This window comes from Electrona antarctica (assembly GCF_951216825.1).
Source record: "Electrona antarctica genome assembly, chromosome: 4".
Classification (NCBI taxonomy): domain Eukaryota; kingdom Metazoa; phylum Chordata; class Actinopteri; order Myctophiformes; family Myctophidae; genus Electrona; species Electrona antarctica.
In genome coordinates this window covers 20,375,342-20,400,850 of record NC_136809.1, presented here as the reverse complement: position 1 = coordinate 20,400,850, position 25,509 = coordinate 20,375,342, and the positions used below count along the sequence as shown (strand labels likewise).

General features: G+C 43.1%; 1 protein-coding gene across 1 annotated transcript in view; it reads right to left on the bottom strand.

Moving 5' to 3' along the window:
* Window positions 1-6,894: 6,894 nt before the first annotated feature.
* Window positions 6,895-25,509, bottom strand: part of gtf3c1 (general transcription factor IIIC subunit 1) — a 28,290-nt gene continuing 9,675 nt past the window's right edge. The window contains exons 12-40 of the mRNA XM_079498550.1: window positions 24,812-24,945; window positions 24,119-24,255; window positions 23,831-23,984; window positions 22,709-22,812; window positions 22,356-22,462; window positions 21,726-22,202; window positions 21,254-21,399; window positions 20,992-21,089; window positions 20,786-20,882; window positions 20,167-20,350; window positions 19,379-19,463; window positions 18,329-18,461; window positions 15,714-15,801; window positions 15,098-15,162; window positions 14,630-14,738; window positions 14,041-14,183; window positions 13,780-13,922; window positions 13,375-13,459; window positions 12,725-12,837; window positions 12,351-12,410; window positions 12,072-12,165; window positions 11,483-11,655; window positions 10,529-11,200; window positions 10,075-10,214; window positions 9,061-9,165; window positions 8,677-8,969; window positions 7,986-8,575; window positions 7,690-7,876; window positions 6,895-7,456 (exon numbers count right to left, since the gene is read on the bottom strand). Of these exons, the coding sequence (XP_079354676.1) occupies window positions 7,235-7,456; window positions 7,690-7,876; window positions 7,986-8,575; window positions 8,677-8,969; window positions 9,061-9,165; window positions 10,075-10,214; window positions 10,529-11,200; window positions 11,483-11,655; window positions 12,072-12,165; window positions 12,351-12,410; window positions 12,725-12,837; window positions 13,375-13,459; window positions 13,780-13,922; window positions 14,041-14,183; window positions 14,630-14,738; window positions 15,098-15,162; window positions 15,714-15,801; window positions 18,329-18,461; window positions 19,379-19,463; window positions 20,167-20,350; window positions 20,786-20,882; window positions 20,992-21,089; window positions 21,254-21,399; window positions 21,726-22,202; window positions 22,356-22,462; window positions 22,709-22,812; window positions 23,831-23,984; window positions 24,119-24,255; window positions 24,812-24,945 (5,138 nt within the window). The 3' untranslated portion in view covers window positions 6,895-7,234. The remainder of the gene's footprint in view (window positions 7,457-7,689; window positions 7,877-7,985; window positions 8,576-8,676; window positions 8,970-9,060; window positions 9,166-10,074; window positions 10,215-10,528; window positions 11,201-11,482; window positions 11,656-12,071; window positions 12,166-12,350; window positions 12,411-12,724; window positions 12,838-13,374; window positions 13,460-13,779; window positions 13,923-14,040; window positions 14,184-14,629; window positions 14,739-15,097; window positions 15,163-15,713; window positions 15,802-18,328; window positions 18,462-19,378; window positions 19,464-20,166; window positions 20,351-20,785; window positions 20,883-20,991; window positions 21,090-21,253; window positions 21,400-21,725; window positions 22,203-22,355; window positions 22,463-22,708; window positions 22,813-23,830; window positions 23,985-24,118; window positions 24,256-24,811; window positions 24,946-25,509) is intronic.

The following is a 25,509-nucleotide window of genomic DNA, read 5'->3' as shown; positions in this document are numbered from 1 at the left end:
ATTTAAATATGGAATTAAATTCCATCTATCAATATCAGCCATTATATCCCTCCTGAGAGGGTCATAATTTAACTCTTCTAATTTGGATAAATCTGTCGGTAATAGAATACCCAGATATTTCACAGATTGTTTGTCCCACCGAATTTTGTACCTAGAGCGAAGACAGTGAGGGGGATTGTAATACATGTTGAGAGCTTGTGTTTTTTGTTCATTTATTTTATAGCCCGAGTATGATCCATATTCTTCCAACACAGACATCAGCGCAGGCAAGGACTCCGTTGGGCTCGAAAGATACACAAGAATATCATCCGCGAAAAGGGCCAATTTTTGTTCACCTGCTGGCATTAGTATACCTTTAATTGAATTATTCTGTCTGATCCATTGCGCCAAAGGTTCAATAAAAATTGCGAACAATATTGGAGAAATTGGGCACCCCTGTCTAGACGACCGTTCCAACAAAAATGAGTCACAAAGCTCGCCATTGATCTTCAGTCTAGCTGATGGTCTACTGTAAAGGGATTCCACTGTCTTAATAAACACCTGATCAAATCCAAATTTTTCCATAACTCTAAATAAGAACTTATGTCGTACCGAGTCAAACGCTTTAAATGCATCAACACTTATCAACATAGCTGGCGTCTTATTCTGATTGACATGGTTAATAACATGAATAGATCTTCTGATATTATCATGTGTCTGACGGGTTGAGACAAAACCAGTCTGGTCAAAATGGCAAAGTTCTGGCAGAATATTTTCAAGTCTTCTAGACAAAATTGATGTGAACAGTTTGTAATCCAGATTTAATACACTAATTGGTCTATAATTTCCACAATCCAGTCTGTCTTTATCACCTTTAGGTATGACCGAAATAATCGCTTCATTCCAAGATACTGGAATCTCATTTTTTGTCAAAACCCAGTTGAAAGTTTTTTGTAAAATAGGTGTCAAAACCACCTTTAGGGCCTTATACCATTCAGATGTGAATCCATCCGTTCCCGGGGATTTATTCGCTTTCAACCTGGCTATAGCCGAGATAATCTCTTCTTGCGATATCAATGCCTTTAAACTTTTATTTTGATCAGCTGTGAGAGTTGGTAAATGTAATGAGTCGAGTAGTGCATGCATCTGCTCATCATTGGCTACAGGTGGCTGAGAGTAAAGGTTTTTATAGTAATCTGTAAAACAATTTTTAATTTCCTCTAGTCCATGATGTGTAACTTTGGTGTTGGGATCTGTTATTTTATATATTGTATTATCTGCTTGTTGTTTCCTGAGTTTATATGCCAACAGTTTTGTGTATTTGCTACCTCCCTCATAATATGTTTGTTTAGTATACATCATTTTCTTCTGGATTTCTTGGTTATATAATTGGTCAATCTGATTCCTTTTGGTCGCCAATTCCACTTTAATTCTAGGATCAATTGAGTCTTTATGTGTAGTTTCAAGGTTTTTCAATTCTATTTGTAAAGTATTAAGTCTTTCTGTTCTGCATTTTTTGAGAAAAGACGCTAATGATATCACTTTACCCCTCATCACTGCTTTACATGCATCCCAGACCATGGGCGGAGACACCCCACCATTATCATTAAGCTCTAGATAATCAGTTATATCCTTTGAGAATTGTTCTATTCTCTCTTCATTCAGTATACTAGGGTTAAATCTCCAGAGTGTGTTCCTTTTTCTGTTTGATGTAGATAGAGAAAGGTGCACTGGGCTATGATCAGAAAGATCCATTGTTCCAATATGACATTTTTGCACCTTATTTATATCTGTTCCAAATAATAAATAATAATCTAATCTACTGTAACTTGAATGTGGGGATGAAAAGTGGGTATAGTCTCTAAGCGATGGATTCACATGTCTCCAGACATCAACCAGCCCCAATTCTGAGATTATTGAATTTATCTTCTTTGTTATTCTATTAGATTGAGCTGGTCTCCGTCCTGAAGAGTCGTGGGGTCCCAGCGTTGTATTCAGATCTCCCGCACATACAAGGACCCCCTGTGCCTCTGTTGCTATCTTGTCAAATATTTGCATATAAAAAGCCAAATCTGAATTTGGGGGGATATATATATTATAAAGGGTAAACATATTTCCATCAATTTTTCCTTTAATCATTATAAATCTACCTTCTCTATCCTTAATAGTTGAAATATGATCATACATAATTTTCCCAGAAATTAGTATGGCTACACCTCTAGTATGTCTCAATCCATTTGAAGATGAAAAAACATATTTATACCCCTGTCTTTTGAGTTTTTCATGTTCCAGCCCTGTCATATGCGTTTCTTGAAGGAACGCTATATCTATATTTTCTTTTTTTAATTTTGAGATAATTTTCCTCTGCTTGGTTGGATTGAGAAGACCATTAACATTCAAAGAAATGAAATTCACCATAGTACTATATCAGTAAAGTACAAGCTATTTCTAATGTTATGGCAAGATACTTTTCAACCTGTTCATAGACTATTTTTTCCATCACTTTCGAGATGGAACTAAGAATAGAAATAGGGCGGTAGTTGCCGGGGTCTAATTTACTCCCTTTCTTGTGCAAGGGGGTTACTTTGGCCAGTTTGAAATCTTGGGGGATCTGTCCCTGTTTGATGGAGAGGTTTACTATGTGGGTGATGATTGGAGCTATAGAGATGGCTGAGTCTCTGAGAAATTTGGAGGGAATGTTGTCATGGCCTGTGGCCTTGTGGGGTTGGAGGGCACTCAGTTTCTTAATTACCTCATCAGTTGTTACCATAACTAGTTTAAAATCGTCTTTACAAACACCTAGGTTTCTGTAGAAGGTTGTAATGTGCTCTACACCAAAGAGCCCAGAGTGGGAGGGCAGTTTGTTAACCAGAGTTGTTGCTATGTTTGTAAAGAAGATATTCAAGTAGTTGGCCACATCAAGGTTGTCAGTGATGAGAGTGTTGTCCGATTTGATGTTTATGTTTGAAAATCTGGTTTTTAGTTTCTGACCATAGCCTAGTTGATTGTTTAGTAGCTTCCAGAGCTCATGAGGATTGTTTTTGTTTTCCTGAGCTTTATCATTAATGAAGTTACTTTTAGCTGATTTGGTCATGGCAGTTACATTGTTTCTTAGCTTGATTCGTTGGGTATTTAGGTTGTTCAAACGAGCTTGGCGAACACTGTCGAAGCGCTTGGCTTGCTTTGACTTGCATTTTAGAAATTCAGAGCATTTTTTGTCTCTGGCTTTCATTGCAGCCAGTATGTCCGAATTCATCCATGGTTCCGAGCGGGTTTTGCCCCTGGTGGTTCTCAAAGGAGCCATGTTGTTCAGTACTGATGTAAATTTCGTTTTGAAGCCAAGCCAAGCTTCTTCGACAAGTGTGCTTTTAAGCTCATCGGACCAATCCAGACTCTCCAATACTTGGTTAAAAACCTCACTAGAGTGACTGTTTTGTGGCAGCCGGTCTTAAGTTTTTGTATTTTGCGGGTACAGAATATCATAAAATGATCACTAAGCCCACATACAATAACCCCTTTCTTGGAGATTCTGGATTTGTCCGAGGACAGAATGAGATCAATGACAGTTTGAGTAGAATTACACACTCTAGTGGGTTGGGTAATTAGCTGACTGACACTATGTAGATCACAGAACTTACTGAATGACTTAAACACAGGTGCTTCCTTACGTTGCATGTCTGTGTTGTAATCGCCAATCAGGATTTTCTCTACACATTCCTCCTCAGCTAAGCACCCCTCAAGTATATCATAGAACCCATGTTGGTCAGGCGGTCTGTAGACGGTGCCCACTAATACCGATTTAGCCTTTTTGAAAATTAATTCAACCCACACAGTTTGAATTTCATCATGCTGTAAGTCAGTACGAGTAACATATTCAGTGTCTTTGTGAATATACATACACACGCCACCACCATGCCTGTTTCTGTCGTTTCTGATCAAAGAATAGTTCTCAATTTCAATCTCAGCGTCCCTGATGGATTCATCTAGTTTGGTCTCAGAAAAACACAAAATGTTTGCCTTGCCGGTAAGGAATAATTCTCTAATTTCGGCCAGTTTGGAATAAAGGCTGTTTACTGCTATGATAATAAGGAAAAAAATGCTTGATCATAAATGTGAATTTACAGGAGAACTTACAGAGGAATCTCAAAAGGAAGCAGTGCCATCCAGTTTGCTCAAATTTGTTAGCGTGCTGCAGAATGGTGGAAATATTAAATCCCAACTAGAGTCGGATGTCACACAAGCTGATGTGGCTCTAGCACAACTCTTGCAGTATAACTGTCGCAAAAGCCAAACTTCATCATATCATTCCAAATCCAGAGAACCGACACTTCCTATTTACATTGGCCTTCTGGTATATGCCAAAACAAGAAAGCGTCATTTGATTGATCTCCTGCACAAATATGGCCTAAGTATAAGCTATGACAGGGTCATAGAAATTACAAAGGATTTGGGAACAGCAGTTGTCAGCAGAGCTGAAGATGAAGGAGTGGTTTGTCCAAACCTGCTTAGAAAAGGACTGTTCACAACCTGTGCTGTTGACAACTTGGACCACAATCCGAGTTCAACAACTTCAAAGTCATGGAACAGGGTTGTCATTTTTTCAGCACCCAAGTGCTGACAGCAGAGGGGAGGTCAGAATTTTGCCACAGATCCAGAAATCAAGAACATCAAAGAAGGTTCCATGCCTCCCTGATTATTACACAAATGTGCCTCCTGCCTCATTTGGACAAAGCAATCCAGTCCCATTATCAGAAGAGAGTGTAGGACACAGTCAGCTTATGCTTCCAAAACAACTTTGTCTAGAGTATCAATGGCTCAAAAAGGTCTCTTTGTCAATGGATACAGAAGAGACAGTTTCACTATCCTGGTCTGCACATCATGCTTCCAAGGAAAGACATGCACAATTTGAAATAAGCTTGTCTGCAATGATGCCTCTGTTGCCGGAATTGGCACATTCTGTTGCTATGATCAAACACGCCATGGATTTGGCAAAGACAACCACGACTTTTCTGAACCCAGGTCAGGTTCCAGTAATGGCAGTTGATCAGCCACCAGGTACAGTGGAAATGGCCTGACTTGTATGGAGAAGTGGTCATAATGTTGATCTTCCATGGCAGTGGCCAAATCATGCCAGGAGCTGACGCGATGTGGTTGTAAAAAGGAATGTTGTGGCCGCTGCAAATGTTTTAAGTCTGGGCTTATTTGCACACCCCTCTGTGGTTGCAGTTGCTAGTACACTGGCCTGTCACTTGTCCAGCCACCATGTGTTTATAATGACTTAATAACCTGATTACAAAAAAAGGAAAAAAAGCACTAAGCTTTATGGGATGCAAGTTTGTGTATGGTGATATAATAATATTTGACATATGTCACCCTATTTGAACTTAGGTCATTCAAAAGCTACAAAATCACTTAAAAAAAGAAAAGAAAAAAAATTGGGCTGAATATACAGAAACCTCCACGTGGTGCAGCCTGGGAAACGCTGGTTGAATATACATCTAAGAGGACAGAATATGATACTGCCAGTAGGCCAATCTCTGTATACTTACCTACCTACCTACTTTAAAATGTGCCATAAATGGATTCTGTGTATGGTAATTTACAAATGCATGTGTTACAAGCTCATGTGGAATAATCATATATATTTCTGCAAGTTTTCGGCAGCCATATTGAAAAACGTATAGGTCCAATTGCAAACTGGCGGCCATCTTGAAAAATGCGTTGCCTAATGTTGATTATCAATTAGGGTGGTATAATGGTAATCTGTGCCAAATGTCATGCTTGTATCACCAACTGTGGATTAACCATGAGCAGATGTACATTTATGCAATTTCTCGGCAGCCATATTGGAAAATATGCCGCCATATTGGAACCTAATGTTATTGTTTTATCTCACTTGGTAGAAATACCTCCAGGACATATTATCTTATACCAAAATGAGGGGAAAATCTAAGTTTTATAGGCCCCGCAAATTGGTGTAGTCCAAAACGTATAGGTCCAATTGCAAACTGGAGGAATTTTGCGTGGCCCGAGGTTGATTATCGATTAGGGTCATATGAAGGTCATCTGTACCAAATTTCATGCTTTCATCGCCAACTTAACTATCACATCAATTTCCCGCCTAGCTTACTCGGCCATCTGCGCCCCAATATGCCACGTTAATGAATTGTATGGGAAAGCCAAACTTTAACATGGTAAAATGACTGCAATTATGTAAGAGTTCTAGTATTTCCGATCACTCAAGTGTTTGAAATTGTATTTCACATTCACACACTGTAGTTATATAATGTACATTCATTCACACACCCAAAGATGGAGGCCACTACTCAACGTGCTCATCAGGAAGTTACGGGTGCATCGTCACGGAATCGAACCGGGAACCTTCAGGCTCACATATGTCGGTTCCACCTTCTGAGCCACTGCTGCCCCAGTTGTACTAAAAACCAGTCAATCTCACTTTTACATTTCAAGGTCTCCAGTTTGATATGCTTACAAACCATGCGATTAGTTATTAGTCTCTTGAGACAAACTGTTGACTCAAATTCAAAAGGAAAAGAGGGTGGCTTTTCCTTTTTTTGCCAATGGGTTCCCAGATTGACCTGTGATATTATAATGCTGGGAACCCAAACTATACTCTAAAATCCTCAGTGGTCATTTCATTTTGAGTGTACATTTGTACCTTCTCAGGATTACAGACCTTAAGGGTCCATTTGGTTCCTAACTATCAGAGATTTGTTTACCATTTTGAGCACAAAAAGTGTTGGGAGGGATTGCTGTATAACTATCAATTGTTCAGCCCAACCCAATGGACCCCTTGGGGTCCCCGGATCCAATATTGAGCACCATTCACCCATAACATAACTCACTCATAATGGTTGCATTGATGCACTTACAACAACAAAAGCACACAGCATGAAGAAATAGCTGGGACATTTATTTACAATTCCAAGCAAATTCTTGTAAAAAAAGAACAGCCAAAAACAATATTAAAATACAAAATAAATATGTTTACAATGAAAGGAACGAAATGTACTCCAGTTAAAATTAAAATTAAAAAAGATATTTATTCTGTAAAACCAGAAGTGAAAACGTATCGTCAAAGATCTGAATAAAAACCTTGCTGAACCTGGCAGATCTCGGTGTCACTGCTGAGCGTGCCCACTGCCCAGAATACTTCTCTAGTTGCTAGAGTCTAGAATTTAAAGGAGCCAACGTAATAATAATGAGGAGCGGTCAGGACACGCTCCGCTATTTGTTATAACTGGGAGAAGTAGTTCCAGTCGGGTTCATTGGGAAACACCTGAGCGAGCCGAACGCAACAGCTGATGGTGGGCTCATAAAACACTGCATCTGCCTCTTCTGTCCCCGTGCCTGCTGTGCTGCCTGATACTGTCTGATGTGCAGGACGGGAGAAGAGGGAGGTTTTGGGACGTTTGACCAGGACTCTCTTCGTCACACAGCCCAACTCTATTAGTGCCTGTGGAGACAAGAGGGTGAATGAGGAGGATTAATACTAGCATGCTAGTGTCACGCAACGAAAATAGAAGATCTACGAGCTATGAGATCTTCTCTCAGCTCTACGAGATTGAAGATCTTCTATTTTCGGTGCGCGACAACTTATATCAAGCACTTTTATGTGTATGAGAAAGGAAAGAAAGCAAGAGAATAAGAAGACAGAAAGAAAGACAGACAGACCAAAGAGAGCAATACCTGTACTAGTTCACATATGGCAGTTGGCTGCAGTACATTCTGATAGTGTTCCACCAGTGACTGTTGTGTAAGTCCAGGCCGGGACATGATGTGGAACATAATGGCCTCCATCATGCCTTTACACACGGGCCGGTTCAGGCTGCTCTCCACCAAACGCCACGGTCGACTGATGAAACTCACATCATCTCTGTTTGGACACACAACAGCAAAGATCAAAATCGAATCTAAACGCTAAACAACTATAACAATGAGTTGGTGATCTATAGCTAAATTGAAGGTGACTCTCCGCTACTTACTGATCATCATCATCATCATCATCATCATCATCATCAGCTGGTGCTGTTGAAGGTGGTGATGATAGTGAACCTGCAGACCTGGTCCTAATCTTTCCACGCCCCTGCTCCTGTGTGACCTCGGTTTGCTGGATTCCATTATTCTCCAGTCCTCTCATGTTCTCTGGCAGCTCTACCGGATCCATCTCAGCCTCAGGCAGCGACTGACTCTCGTCCTCCTCTTCTTGGCTCAACAATGCAACGTCTGTGCTCTTCTTGCCTTCCTCCTCTCTCTCCTGTTTCTCCGACTCTTCTCTGCCATTTTGATCCACACCCCATGTCCTGTCTGAGAGCCCATCTGCCCCCTCCTTCTCCTTAGCCAGTCTTTTCCTGGGTGGCTCCTCTTGCTTGTCATAGCATCTCTCGTGGTGTCTCTTGCGAAGGAAGGGGATGTTGTGCTGGGTTTTCCAGGGGCGCTTTCCTTCCTGGGTTCTGCGGGAATGTGACCGGGGCCTGGATTTTGATGTCAGAATCCACGGGCTGGCATGGACCATCAGCACCCAACGTGGCCCAAAACCACCAACTTGCACCACCTGACCTTGTTCCTGCAGATCCTGGACCAATCAAATGACCAAAAATTCAATCAGGACACACAGAGAGAGAGAAAAAAACAAAACAATTGTAGGACATAGCAACTTCTGTTGGTTCTTTTTACCTGCATGTACTGCTGTATGTTCCTGGTGTGACCAGGTTGTGGTTCCGCCAGGTGCTTGTGCGCCTGGTACAAGTCACGGTTACTCAAACCACACACACCCGCTGCATCTAAGCTCCCCTGTATCGTAGCACAGGCTTCCAGGTCCTGAGGTGTATAGCCATATTGCTGAATCAAACGCACTTCACACTCCTTCACAGTGGATGGAGAACTCAAAGAAGCAGGTTGGAGAGAGCGAGTGAGTATGGAAGGAAGCAGAGATGGACCACATTTGGTGAAGTCCAAAGGTGGCGAGTCTGAAAGGAACGAGAGGAGGTAACTTTATTTCTCAGAGGATACAACTTTTTAAACTTGGATATGAAGTCTTAAATCTGTGTCTGTACTTACGCTCCATGTTAAATGTCTGGTGAGCAGGGGTGGTGCGCATCTGCACTCTTAAAAAACAAGACTCCACCACAATGCTGTCGGTGATGCTGAGGTTACGTATTTTAGCTACAAGGGGAAACAACATGAAAGGTTTTAGTGGTTGCCTCGTGGTGCACTGACCATTATATCCATCGATCAATCTATATATGTATGTGTGTATAGACAGAAAAAAGGTTCAGTACTCCATCCATCTGACATCGACACATTTTCTTAACTTCAACTATGGTTAGGATCAATGAAGATTTTGTAGCAAATGCATAACTGATCCCCACTACCAGGGAGCTCGAGGGAATGGTTTCATACTTTTTATGCATTTTGTTGCTTTATTTAGATAGGACAGTACAGAAACTTTAAGGCAGAGAGGATGGACATGCAACACACGTCTCCACCTGGGATCGAACCAGGGACCTTGTGGTTATCCAATAGATGAAGTTGACACACTATCCGGTCAGCTACTGGCATGCACCATCTTACAAGGGATAATTCTCTTTCAAATAAAATAAAATATAAAAAAGTAACATTAGAAGTTAGGGATGATCCAAAATAATTGAATATTCAAAGCGTCATTCGATGGCATGAATTTCTTTTATAGTTTTAGTATAGTTTTATTTTATTCTTACTTTTTTATACCATAATTTTAACCATTTTTTTCACCCAGTGTCAATGTAATCCTGGGCGCTATCCCTCTTCCAACCTGGAGAGAGCAACGGACTGACCTCATGTTTCCTTCAATGTTTTAGGAGTCCAAGCCGTATCTCGGCTGATGCAAGCAATAACCCTGCCTACTTACTTACACACTGTCCGGTCTCGGTATGCTACCATGCATCATCATAATGTGCAAAGATATCTTAAGTGAAATTCATATACTCAATACTTCATTTCTTGTTTGCACTTAAAGTAAAGTGCAATGTGGTTTCATCTCATCAGACAACATCCATCTATTAGAAATAAGTAGATATGACACAAAAACACTACCTATGCCTGGACTGCAAAATCCTCGCATTATCAGGTAATTTGTGTGTGAGGCCTGATGACTCTTCAGCTCCATCTTTTTCTTCGCGTCACACTCTTCCGCTTCATTGTTATCATCATCGTCTTCATCCAGTGTTGCCATACTAGACAATTCATCAGAAAATACACAATTCATCAGAAAATACACAATTCATCAGAAAAGACACAATTCATCAGAAAATACACAACTCATCAGTTCATCTGTGTGCGTGACGTGTTCAAGCGCCTCAATCTGCCTGGGGCAATATGCATTGCAAATGCAGATTGAAGGCTGGCTACGCGAGGCTATGCAGGTGCTTAGAGAATTAAATTAAGAAAGCATTTGTATCTAGATTAGTGATTGCTTATTGTTTATTTGCGCCCTGTGAGTCAGCTCACAGCGGATGCGTGTTCAGGAAAGTGTGAATCGCAATCTCACCTCTTGGTAACCTCATTGTCCACCAGGTTGCTGTCCACCACCACCACCTGCTTGGGTATGGACACATGCACAGATACCATTCCCAGAGTCATGAGGCTGAGGCACGCTGCACAGGCTCCCCCTGGAGAGTCTAGAGAGAATGGAACCATGCTAGAGAAGTCTTGGGGTTCCTCTTGGGCTGCAGGGCTCGATGGTGGCATGGCTCCAGCCTGCTCCTCCGGGTTAGCAGGGCCCCCTGCATGCTCTGCAGTAGATGGGTTAACCGTCATGGAGTCCTCTAGGCTGAGCTGCTGACTCTGCTCTTTTGTTTTGATCGTTCTCTCCGTCTCATCTCGGTTCTCCTCAGTTTGTTGTACATCCCCTTCGTTGCTCTCCGTCGTGGTTCCATCATTTGCTTCCATTTGACCCTCTGGCGGCTCAGGCATTGGTCTGGCGTCTTTCTCCTCATCGCACAGCTTTTCTTTCTCCCCACAATTCTCCCCTTCCGCCTCTTCTTTCTCGTTCCGACGTCCTTCCCCCGACTCCATTCCCCTATCTTCCAAGCCTTCCCTCCACTCGGTTTCATTGTAAAATGCAATGAGAGGCATGTCTCCGGCCCCGGTGTCGTTCACGGTCCTTATGAAGCGGAAGGCATCTGTGCACAACGTGACAGGGAAACGCCACAAAAAATACCTGTAAATAAGGAGTGCAAAAGAAAAAAGGTTAAAAATGCCTCAAGACTGGGGTGCGTATATTGTATTCTACTGTATGGTATTCTACTGTGGTGGCTGTAGCTTAGTGTGTCTGGTAATCACTTTACTGCATGTCGTAAGGAGTGGGCTAGCTTAGTGTCAGGATGAGCAAAAGAGACAAATCTCATCAATCTGGGAGTTATTTTGGGGGCCCACTTGCTATATTCTCACGGCCCCCGGCCAGGCTGGGAATTGCTGGACCGGACCAAAGTGACGTTTTTACCTGAAGTATATCTGAGACATCTGGAAGGACATGGGCAGGATGGGCAGGGCTCTGGTCTTCTTGGGTACATAATTCTTACTGATACGACGGCGGTTAACCAGACCTTTCTTCCTGCACTGGACGAACACTTGGCACAACACCTCCTGACTGTATTTACTGTAGATGTGGAAGGTCTAGACAGACAGACAAACAGACAAATAGTGGTGGACAAAGTACTCAACCTCAGCACTTGAGTCGATAATCCGGGTCAAATATTACTTAACTACAAGTTGCTACAGTATGTCAAAATGTGTACTTGAGTATTGGAGTGCTTGCTTTAAAAAAATACTTTCCAAAAGTATATGCTTTTAAAAATATTTAGCAGAAATTTGAATTGATATCATATTATACTTTTTCCTATGTTAGAAATGTAGTGGAGTGATCCGTGTGAAAAGTACAATATTTGTCTTCGATATGTAGCGGAGTGAAAGTAGTAGAGTGAAGACACGCACCCAAGAAATGTACTTCGTTACTGTCCACCACTGCAGACAGACAAGGTATGACAGCAGGTGTGTGGTCTGTGTGTTGGGGTGTGGTGTATTGTCTGTACCTGGAAAGACCTGGATATCTTCATCTGAGGGTTGGACAACACCAGAGTGCTCTGCATCAGGTTATTCAACACGATGGCATGAATGTCGTCTATGCTGCAAGACAGACAGACAGACAGACAGACAGACAGACAGACATATACACACACATTATGAATACACTGAGCGCACACCCACCCACCCACCCACACTACACAGAGAATTAACTTGTACATACATTGTAGGTACATCTCCAAATGTGTGTGCAATAAAAATGTGAAATGACAAAATCAAATGCCTACCAAGTGATGGAGTCTTCAGAGCAGATCCCCTTTCCTTCATCTATGGTAAAAACCTTAAACCTGGAATGAACAACAAATGTAGCATTGTGATCTACAAGCTCACGATGTGCCGCATTGCAAGCTAGTAAATGGGCCATTTTCACAAAATTATTAAACGTCTCAGTAATTGCTTTACATATTTAACATATTATCTGCCCTGTGCAATTATTTGTTGACAAAGCCAAAAAAATAAACCTATATAGACATTGGATTCGTATGTCCCAAAGTTCAATGCCAAAAAGGCCAATTGAATTGTTAATCACATGTATTTGCAATTTGCAATGAACAATTAATCGTCAAGTAAAATGCCATGATGTTGACAGTCCTATTGTTACCGTGAGAAAAGCTCCACTCTGGTATCAGGGACGGATAAGTTGCTGGAGTTCATGTCAGAGCTGAACCTCTGCCTCAGAATCCTGGTGAACTCGGAGAACGCTGCAGCACAATCCTGACAATACAGTTACACAAATACTCAGCACTGTCGGGTGGAATGTCTTGTATGTCCAAAACTGTTACTTTTGAAGAAAAGGAAAACAAACAAGAACCTGTGTTCCAATGTAGTTATTTTTTTAGTCTCAACAAGCTAATGCTTTTCATTGGTTAAACATTTATATGTCGGCGAAAACAGCCGGTGGATCCTATTTGGTTCACCGATCTGTGCTGTCTTGATAAATATGGTTATTAGAATGAATAGCAGCAGTCCTCTGGCTCCCCATTAATGGGATTGAGAACCACAGTATTATAGAACAGGTGATCAAAAACACATAAATACAGCCCAGGCGGCTGGTGTAGCCGTCTGGGCACCTAGGCTGGTAATCCAGCCTGACAGCGTGTCACGTGTTCGACTCCCGATCATGACGACATTTTCTGCGTGTCACCCCCCATCTCTCTCCACATTTCCGGTAAATCTATCAATAAAAGGCAGATAAAAATACATATGGGCATACTCTCTAGCAAAATAATAATAATGTGCCCACACACACACCTGAGGGTCATCCGGCTTAGTGGGTTTCTTCGATTGTAGAAGTTGGAGCAGAGGCTTGTCCTGGTACACCTCAGCTAAACAGATCCTGCAACCAAAGGTTAAGGTTAATGCACTGGCCGGAGGACATATCACAGGGGTTCTCAACGTTTTTGGCTGGGGACCCCCTGGAAATGCTTTGGCCATGTCATCGCTAATTGTATTGTTTCAGGTGGAATCCTTGTATGTCCAGAAGCATTACTTTTCAGGAAATGGAAAAAGGAAAAGTCCCAAGCTCTTGTTAATAGTTTTAATATTTGCACAGGTGAAAAGTAACCTGGCCCGCGTGAAGTCGAATTTTGATCAATTAAAAGGTCTGTGATGTACATGAAATAGCACTCTGTGTTTGTAGCCATGCGTGTTACCAACCTGTAGTTCAGCAGTGTCTGAGAATTCTTGAGGATGGCTCGCGTACGTCGTCCGACGGCCACAGACGTTTTATCTTGAGACGACTCAAACTCTGTGTGCAGCAAATCCCTCACCACACAGTAGGGAACGAACGGTCTAGTCATCTACAACACACCAACATTATACTGTTATAACTCCACAAGAACATAATGCAAATAGTGGAAAAATGTGTGTGACAGAGAGAGGAAACAAGTGACAGAGCGATAGTGTGTGTGTGTGTACCATGCTGTTGAGCAGATGTGAGGCCACACTACAGAGCATCATCAGAGAGTCCTCCTGTATGGTCCACATGACGCGACGTCTGGTCATTTTCTTCAGAGCCCGATGGTCTGTCTCATCGTGGGCCAGGCTGCGTGTTTTGGGCTCTGCAATTAAGTTCAGTGAATCAGTGAAGACATTATGTAACCGCTTTTTGTGAGTATGATAAAACAATATGACTAACACAACTGCAGCGGTTGTATTTGTTCCATTAGCTTAATTAACGGTTTAATTAACAGTTTGGCCAATGTTAGTCTCTCTTTTCCTGTTAAAGAGGGCACTGTTTTTCCTTTTTTTTGCCAATGGGTTTCCAGATTGGGCCAACGTTTGACCAGTTTTTATAGCATCGTTTGTTGATTACTTTTGATGCAGTAATGGTCTGTTCTTAAAAGTCCTTAAATTGTCATTTCATTGATTGTCACCTGGGGCCCCCCCAAAATCATGTGGAGGCCCCCTTGGGGGTCCCGCCCCACAGGTTGAGATTTAACAACAAGCAGGTTGGTGCCTCGCATGGTTGCTTCCACCGCCATCATGTAAATGCAGACCGTCCTACCTTTTCTCTTCTTGCGTGGGGGTTTGACAACCTCCTTCCTGAGTCTTTTCCTTCTCCGTCGTCTACCTCCAAGCACCTGCTGGTTCCTGCTGGCAGGCTCCTCAGACACCTGGGGGAGGATATATGAATACAAGAACACACAGATGCAACCTATCACTTAATCTCACTGCTGCTCCACTGTATGGGGCAGCACAGGCATAGGCAAGTTTACACTGGATCAAAGCCGACAGCTATATGTGCTCTTTCTTACAGAAATCAGTCAGTAAGTTTATTTGCATTTTACTTTGGCTTTCACAGAAAGTAATGTTACACATGACCTAAGTATGTTACCGTTGACTTTGATCCAATGTGTTTAGTCTTTATTGTATCTACATGTATTTATTGCTTGGGGGATTCATTAAAAATCAATCAATCAATCAGTCAGTCAGAATGAGTGTCATGTTGAATTGCCACAGATTGAATGCCTACCTCAACATGTTCTGTTGTGATCCAGTCAGATTTGGTAGTCACACAACGAGGAGCTGTGGATCCCCCTGTTAGAATTTATTTGCGCACGCACGCACGCACGCACGCCCGTGCACGCACGCACGCACGCACGCACGCACGCACGCACGCACGCACGCACGCACGCACGCACGCACGCACGCACGCACGCACGCACGCACGCACGCACGCACGCACGCACGCACGCACGCACGCACGCACGCACGCACGCACGCACGCACGCACGCACGCACGCACGCACGCACGCACGCACGCACGCACGCACGCACACACACACACACACACACACACACACACACACACACACACACACACACACACACACACACACACACACACACACACACACACACACACACACACACACACACACACACACACACACACACACACACACACACACACACACACACGCACACGCACACGCACACGCACACGCACACGCACACACACACACACACACACACACACAAAGTATAATAGACTTAAGAACCTTTTCGCTTAAAAAGGTGTATTGAGTACAGCCAGGACAATGGGTAAATGCAAGAATTCCAGTAAGAGATGTGTTCATATGACTCACCAGCAAAAGAAAGCCTGAGACTATTCTTGTTAAGAAGGCTCTTCAGTCTGATCTTGTTGTTACTGTTCAACTCACCAGCATTGGGATTCTGAACACAAACACACAAACATATATTACAGATGAAAACTATGTACACTATGTATGTTTGTACAGTATACGCGTATGTGTGTGTGTGTGTGTGGTTGTGAAGTTTCATCTCTGCGATACCCCAAGACATTTAAATACACAATATGTTGTTGTGGTTGAGTCCAGAGAAGTGTCTGTATTAGAGATAGCTGACAGGCAAGAGATGGACATTCCAAGACCGAGCAAAACAGGTCAGGTATGCTACGTCAGCTGGACTACATACTAGTGAGGCAAAAGTGGAGGAACTCCATCCTGAACGCCGAGCCATACAGCATGTTCAGCTCTGTGGGCTCTGATCACCGGGTGGTCTCCATGAGGGTGCGACTGAGCCTCAGAGACCCCAGGCCAAGCCCTAAGATCCGGTATGACTGGAAGGCATTCTTGGCTTACCATGGCCTGCAAGCCAGGTATACGGAGGAGGTCAGGAGGCACTTTCAGCTGCTAGACCAGGGGTCGGCAACAGGCGGCCCGCGGGCCAAAATTGGCCCCCCAGAAATAATATCTGGCCCGTGAGATAATTTTGAGATTTTTTTTTTTTTTTAATATTTTTTGAATTTTTTTGGGGGGGGAGGGATTTTTTTTATACAGTATCAGACCGATAGTCTCACATATAGGCTATTATAATTATTATGTCCAAATACAGAAACTATCCCCACCTAAATAATGACTATTATATTACTCCATGTTGAGAGTGAATGACAGGCACGGCAGCGGGGTATAACGTGGGCGGCGCTCGCTCAATGACATGAAGAAGAAAAAAAAGTATTTTTGCATTACGGAGACTGTCGATAATTACACCCCGCACCGCGTCCGACAGTGCCTCGACACGGCGGGTGGCGGACCTAGCAGACAGGGACAGCTGTTTGACTGACGCAATGATACCATCAGTAGACTTGTCGGTAGCGAGTTCCTCCAAAACTGTCACCATCATCTCCTTGAAAACCTCTGCATCTGTGAAGGGCTTGTTGTGCTTTGCGAGCACCCAGGACGCCTTTAGAGAAGCACTGGTCACTTTCTGTTGCGATGTGAGGCCTCGCACCAGGATACTGCTGCTGCGTGCATAAGATGCTTTCAGTCTTTCAATTTCTTTCTTTCGTGTCTCTGATTTTGGTGGGAAATTCACTTTGAAGGTGGGATGCTCCGTATCGTGGTGCCGTCTAATGTTATATTCTTTGCAAACAGACACTGGTCTGTTGCAGATCAAACACATGGGATTTGCATTAGTGAAACCAGGTAAGATGAACACATACCGATCTGTCCACTCCTCTCTAAAAACTCTGTTTTCACTGTCAACTTTCCTCTTCAGACTTTTCGATAGCGCCATTGTTGTTGTCTGTATTTCGCTCACTAGCAGCAGCTGAAATGTTTTCTGCAATCAAGCAACAGACTGAACCCACTTTTGAAGTGATCATAAACACGATGCATTTTAAATTATTTCTAAAATGTTATAGCTAGATTAGAGGAAAATGGAAAAAAAAAAAAAAGACACCATATTTTTCCAGCAAAAAAAAAAGAAAAAAGTTGATTTATATTGGTCAAATAGACACGAATTAGACCCGAATTAGACCGAATTAGACCCGAATTAGAAATTTTTCGCGCACGCGCGCTTTGCGCGCGTGCGCGCCTTCACGGGCGCACGCGCGCTGTGCGCGCGCACGCGCCAGACGGCCGGCCCGCGATGGAATGTCTGGGAATAATATTGGCCCGAGGACAATCTCAGTTGCCGACCCCTGTGCTAGACGAATACAGGCGATTCGTTGTCGTAAATGAGGAGGTGACCAGGCTGTGTGTGCCCGTGCTGGACAAAGCCAGAACCACCCTGCAGTCCAGACACCCGGAGACGCACGGCTTGGCTTTGCACGAGAACCAACAGCAGAGAGACGTGGGATACGGAACAAAGTCAAACTGCTTTTATTCAGTAACTATGCTAACATCAAGTAGGAGGAACTGATGGAGAGGGTTCGGAGAGTCCAGGAAGCGCATGGTGAGGCCTGGAGGGTCATCCATGAGATTACGGGACGGAAGAGGACCAAGGAGGGACAGGTGGAGGACCTCAGCCATGAGGAAGGGGTGACAACTTGGTTCAACCACTCCAGAAGGTTGCTGGGAAAAACCGCAGATGGAGGAGGAAGACATACCACCATTCCTCTAGATTCTAGAACCTCAACATCAACGTTGGTCCCTTCACGGTCAGTCATGCCATGCTGAGAGAGGGCAAATTTAAGGGCTGGGCCGGACGGCATACCCCCAGAGGTCGTAATGAACTGCGGGCTCGACAACATCATCCTACAGTGCTGTAACCTTGCCCTAAACAAGTCTGACATGTGGTCTCTATCCAAAATCAGGTCATCCTTGTGTCATGAAGACATATGCTGTGATTTTGTGAAATTAACCTTAACTGTACCTTTAATATTTGTGTCCTTGTATGCTCTCCTTTATGTGGACATGAATAAATTGTTAAAATGTGTGTGTTGTTTCTGCGTGTGTACCTCTTGAGCCTTCAGTAGAGAGTTTGTCCACACCCAGTTCCGTTTAAGGTGCGCAAAGAAGCCGGAATCCAGTCCTCCGGCACCACATTTATCCCCTGGAATCGAACCGTCGTCACACACTTCACGACTGCCTCTGCAAGGACACACACGTACACATACACACATGTATTGTGACAACAATTCATTGGCATAATTTTTATTTTTTGTGCCATCAACATAGCCTAGAAAAACAAAAAAGAATCCTCTCATCTGCTCATAAGAACAAATATACAGTAGCTCATAGCAGTCCACTGTTCTCCAACGATTAGTGTGATTAACTACTTAACCCTGTATTGTACAATGGACTGGTGCCATACAAAAATAGTGAAAACACATATTCTGCACATATTCTTGGGGACTACGGATGGAATTCTTGCTAAATCTGGTGTATTTACACAGCATTGATTGTGTTGTGTTCATTAATATGCAATGTCCCTCCATGTGATGACTGTGCCTTTGTTGACACAGTTTTGAAACAACATAACTTAGCAAAGTCAGTTGACGTCTCGTTTAAAAATCTACATATTTTTTAACTTCGATTCCATTCGATACAATGTGTAGAACCACATGTTTTAATGTTTTGTTTTGACACCGTTTTCTGTATAGAGCGCCGCAGTCCCGCCCCCTTTCATGACAACAAGTGGCCCGGAAAATAATTTCCCATGCATTTTTCCCATAGACGTTTCAAAAAGTATTTATTTAAAGACCTGTAAGCCTCGGGCAAAGCCAACTCGGATCGTGACAAATCATGACAATAAACACAATATTTTGGGCCGAACAAATATTAAATTGTGTTTGTTGTCATGATTTGTCACGATCCCAGTTGGCTTTGTCCGAGGCCTTCAGGTCTTTAAATAAATACTTTTTGAAACGTCTATGGGAAATTCTCTTCTGGGTCCCTCGTCGTTCTGAAAGGGGCGGGACTGCGACGCTCTATTATCCTTGTATTGTAAACTCTGTTCAAGGGTTAGGGTTAGTTCACATTTTGTCTATCAGCAGATCTATACGTACTTGAGCAAGTATGCCAGTTTCGGGAACCTGCCACGTTCTGCCATCAAAGGAAGTCCTCCATTTCCTCTCTTGGGACGGATCACTCCTGAGAACACAAACACAAATAAATTATAAATAATGACATTTACAAAAAAAAAAGATATACTATTTTTTTAAATACTGATCTCATGACTCATCACTTGTAGATCGCCTATTGCCAAATTATTTTAAAGGTTGTGTTTAAGCACTATAAATCAAGAAATCAAACCAGCTCAGTGGCCTTGTGGTTAGAGTGTCTGCCTTGAGACTGGGAGGTCAGGGGTTTGATACCCGGCCAGGTCATACCCAATTAGATTGGGGGTAAGTCCAAACCCCCAAGTGAGGCTCTCCAATGTTGAAGCACTCGGCCCTACTGGTCAGAGGAGGGACTGCTCTTATGGATTTATGACGAGGAAACCCTGTGCATTTGGGCTTTAACATTGAACGCCTGTTTGCACTTCCGCATTTTGGAGTCCAAATCGAAAAAATGCGGAAATAGAGCGTTCATCCGGGTGCTTCAAAACGCCACTGAGCAACTTCCACTGAAATGAATAGCGGGGGGGCGGGGCTGTCGCTCCGGTTCAGTCTATCCTTTTAATACTCTATGGGCAAGTCCCTGCGACGTACTAGCGTCATGTCCAGGGGGTCTACTTGTACATCATGTCCAGGGGGATGGGTACATGTACATCAAGCTACAGAAACAGGAGATAAGCTCGGGCCCTATGGTTACTAATCAATATTGTTGTGCATCATCTATCTCCTGTATTTACCCAGTGGTGTATTGAGGGAGACACACAGAAGGTCAAACCAGTAGTTTTCCACATCGTCGATGGTGTTGAACGTGTAGTGTCGCATTTCAAATGGTTTGTCCGCCGGCTCTTTGACCAGCCAGTAGTGAGGCTCAGAGCTGGTCGTGTCAACAATCGTGGAATTGTTCTTCAAGAAAACAAACACCTGTAACGGAGGGAGAGGTGATTGATGAATCCTGTGTGAAGCCTGATTTATATACTAAATTAGTGTCCTGGACTGTGGCTCAGCGGTCCAGGCACCCTGGCTGGTAATCCAGTCTGGCAGTGTACCGCGGGTTTGACTCCCGATCCAGATGGCCTTTACTGCGTGTCACCCCCCCCCCCCCCCCCCCCCTCTCTCCCCATTTCCTGTCAGCCTACTATCTGAAAGGAAGTGAAAATTCCGCTGTCTATGGGAGAATCGTAATATCTCGGATTCTTCTTTTTGGATCAAAACTAGCTTGATTTGCACCTAATTTCTTTAAACTATATGATCCCCGGTTACTAGTGGTGGAGGTGTGGTAAGGTGTAATTTTTGGGGGTCTATTGTGTTTATCTAATGATCATGATGCAGTGAAAAGGAAGACAACACAAGTTGTACCTGGTCTTTTTCCTGGAACTTCTCCATATGACCAAAGTGGAGCAGACCCATATAGCTCAGCCTCTGCAAGTGCTCATGGAAAGTGAAGACGTACCGCCTAATATGAAACACAGAAACACGTCATTTTATTATGTGGTACATGTGCGTGTGTATAATTTTGTGTAAGAGAGCGTGGCAGAGGGAGAGAGACACAATGAGTAGGTTACCGTTTGTAAAGAAGCTGTAATTTCAAAGAGGCCGGTAAGAATCTGACAAGATAGTGTTGCTTCACAGGGTCCTTCAGATATGGCTTCAGCCCCTCTACCTATGTGCAGAGACAGGAACATGTCTCACATGCATTGCACAGTGCACACACAATCAAATGCACCGATAGGAGATTATCAACCACTGGCCGCCAATGAAAACATCAATTCTCAACCTTTTAAACAAGGACTGCACTTAAAATGAAGTTTGCAATTGTGTGCTTACCATATAGTTCAACTGTGTGATCTGTACAAAGATGGAGAGAGGCATGCAGAGGAGCATATCTCCAACAAGGGCCCAACTGCTGCCATAGTCCTTGTGTACGGGAATCGGGGGGATGAATCTCTTCCAAGAGGTTTCATCCACATAAACTACAGCAACACATGGCAGGGTGAAGGGAAGAAAAAGAACCAAGGATGTTAGGCAAGAATAAATGTTCACTGTGAACTTATGCAATTGACAAGGGTCAAGATTAAAACAATTTTGATAATATAATCAGCAATATCTCAGAAACAAACTAGACGATTCATTGAAGATGGGTGCCCAAATTAGTTACAGAATGATATACCCAAGTGAAAGTGCATCAAATTTGACAGGAACACAACATCGATTGAATACTTTAGTCAAAAACATTTAAACAGCACATGGTACAGTCAAGACAATAATAAGGCTAAAGGGATAACACCAAAAGTCTCACCTTTCAGATTTGGGTGGAAATGACGGATGTTGGACGTGTCCTTGAATTCATCATCTTCGTCATCTGACACGATTATCTCCTGGCGAGGAGACCTTCCATCTGGCCTAGGCGGCGTTCCCTCCGGCTGAGCAGACGTTCCATCTGGCTGAGGTGACCCTCCATTCAACCAGTCCCCGGTGCTGGAGGCGAGGTCTTCAGAGACTGTCCTTTGTCCATCTGCATCTGGTGAATTGTCGTTGACGTTGAGATCATTGCCTGAGGACGACGGATTTGAGGGCTCTGGGTTTTCATGAGAGACTGTGTGTGTGGCATCGACGTTGGAGGCATTTGTATCCGCGGGAGGCTGGCTGGAAGCTTGGGTGCCCATGGACTTCGGTCGATGCGGGTGGCCATGCATGAGGTACCAAAGGAAGTTATGGACTACACGCAGACGATGCATCTTGGGTTGATAACCCCAAGCCTTGCTCATTCCTTTGACTGTGGAGAACAGAGAAACGGAAATCGAAAAATGTGGGAATAGATAAACCCTTCCACAATAACTATAAAGAAGCATGTTTAAACAGAGACATAAGATGCAAAGAAATCATTTTCATTAATGAAGTAAGCGAACAAATTACAAACACACCGAACCTGCAACGGGTTTGAATTCAAGAGATTCATCATCCCTCACTTTCTGTTTCTGTTTCAGATTGTCCTTTTTCTGTCGTTCTCTGGCTTTCTCTTGAGCCCGCTGCTGACTGAGAGGGGAGCACAGAGAGGAAGGACAAAAGCAGAACAATGATTAGTATGTAAAGACTACATCTAACGGCAATATAGCAGGACTAGGGTTCAGTCTAAGTTAAGTTAGGAAAGTAATTTTAATGTCACCTGCTTTAAAGGGAGTGTGTGGTATTAGAGAGAAAGAGTTCAACTTGCCGCTGGATTAAAACGACAACAGGGCTGATCCACACACCTCAAGTTCTACATAAAATGGCTGTGCTCACCGTGCAACGGTGTAGGAGCCGGAGATCCGAAATCGAATTTGTTCTATGGCACTCTTCATTATATCATCACTGGGCAGAATGGAGGGATGAACGATAAAATCAACCTGTGTCGGGGCAGAGGAAAAGGTAAGGGAAGAAAATCGTCAATTAAAAGGCTCAACTTTTGCTGTACATCTGCTACTAGTGTTGTACACCAATTACCTACACCTTCTGCACCTTTGTGATCTGTGTATCAGTAATAATAATAATAATAATAATAATGCATTTTATTTATAAAGCGCTTTACATTCTTACGAATCTCAAAGTGCTTAGAGATTAAAAGCATGGCAAAAAAATAAAAGAATAAAATAAAATACAATAAAAGCAACATCATTAGCAGTAAAGTCAATTACTAAGGAAGGCTCGACATAAACTGAATGTACTAATGATAAATCTATAAACCAGCGGGTGCCCCCAAATTTTGTATTTCAAATTAAGTTCAGGAAGACATTCCTTGTTTGAAGTTAAAAAACAAGCCATAGATATAACTATTAACACTCCCATCGTCCAGGACAAAGTACTTTGTCCTTTCTATTAGTAACGCCCGACGCCCAGGACGAAGTATTGTCCAAAAGACGAAGATTATTGATACGAGAACGGATCGCATGGCTCTATAGCCCAGGCGCGCCTCCTGGGCAATCCTCAGTGAGACGTCATCGAAAAACTCCCTCCTCCGTTTAGCTGATGAAAACGAAAATCTTAAAACGTTCATAACTCGCGATCTAAATCATCCCGTCTTTTTCTGAAAAAAGATCCTGTGTTAGACGGCGCTCCACGGTCCAGTCGCTAGTCTCGATAGATTTATTCTTGTCTCCCGTGTGGTGTGGCTATTGTTAGCTGCTACACACACAGCAACAACTTCCGCCGGTCCGTCCGGAAAAGGGGTCCGTGTTTATAAATCGAATGGGCGCATTAATGTAATGGATTAAATAACCCCGGGCAATTAAAGTGTTAAACATTTTTGGAAAACGTGTTTAATTTTATAATGGAATGGCCAATGCCTCTTGAAAAACCATAAGAATTCACCCAACTGTTCACCTCTGGAGCGTGCATGCGTACGTGTGTGTGTGTGTGTGTGTGTACCTTTTTGCTTATTCCATCCTGTATAACTGTGGTAGTGAACATCTTCACCATGCCCTCTCTGGACAGACTGCGTATTAGACGTATGATAGTCTTCTTACAAACTTTAGTATTGATGCCTTCCAGCTTCTCTTCATCAATGATCATCTTCTGAAGCCTATGGAAAGATGACATTGCTTACATCCGCAATCACTCTGTTTGTTACTGTATTGCACATACTGTACAACACTGTGACACTGCTAACAGTTTGCTTAACTGATCGAAAATGATTAACAAATATGAGTGACTGACATGTAAAGTCCCTCTATGATCTTGAGGCTGCGGACAGACTCCACAATCATGTTCTTCCTCTTCAGGAGACGGTATGTCTCAACAGGTGGTGCTGCCTTACATGCTGGAGTCTTTTTGGATCGCCAAATACGCTGCGCCTACACCAGTCAGACAGAGGGTTAATGTAATATTTGTATTATTATTTTATTATTACTGTACATCACTGGTTCCAGAACACTGGTTCCAGAACCCATTTGTGGGTCACGGGCCAATTTTTATGAGTCACGATTTCCTACATTATTTTTTAAAGACTTTCATGCATTTTAAAACAAACAAAATAATAAATAAATAAAAATAAATAAATTCCATGAATAAATAAATATGAATAATTAAGAAGTGAAAATAGCTTCGCACCACATTGTTTGGGTCCTGGTAAGTAAGTATTGTCGAGCCATGGGCAGGAGACTATCTCCTGTTTCTGTAGCATGAGGCAGCTTGATGTACAAGTACAGTACACCCTCTGGACGCTATAGTATGTCGCAGGGACTTACCCCCAATCCAACCCTTGATGCTGAGCAGAGAGGCACTGGGTCCCATTTTTAGACTATTTGGTATGACTCAGCCAGGAATCGAACCCCAACCTCCCAGTCTCAGGGCAGACACTCTAACCACAAGGCCACTGAGCTGGTTACTGAAGTCTCTAACACAGCTAACCTGTTTTGGAATGTCCTCGATGATTGTAATGGTTTCACCCGCTGCACTGCTGGCATCATTCTGGGATTCACTCTGGTCCAGGGAGACGGTTGGGCTTGTGATGGACACCGCTTTTTCCTCAACTGGAGCTTGACCTAAGATTAAATGCATTCATTATTATGGCATAATTTTGACACTTATATATATTACGTTGGTTGTACCGTATGGCAAATGTAGGCTAGAATAGAGAGTATGCACAAATTGCACATGCATCACATTTCCACCGGGACATGCCCCCCTCATCTAGACTGATTGGCAAAACATTGAGCAGCATGGATCATTGGAGTTTGGAAGCGCTTGTTGGAAATCACTCAATGGTCCTGTGTACCACCTGTTTCTAAAAGTCACATAATGCAGGAGGCAGCAGGACGTTGCGTTATGGAAAACGACCCGTGGCCCGCTTCTAAACTCTGACACAGAAAAATAATCACCTGCACGAAATTTATTGACAGAACGTAGCACATAACATGTCTGTCTATGGTGGATTTATATGAAACAAAGATTTGCAGAGAAGAAGATAATTCAAGCTTTCCATAGCCTGGCCTAGCCAGCCTGCTTTCTGGTCTAGCGTTCCCCCAGGCTTTCATTTTTTGAGCCGAACGCAAACAAAAATAAAAGCCTGGGTACTGTGGCTAAGCTTTCCATAAAGTTGCAATGTT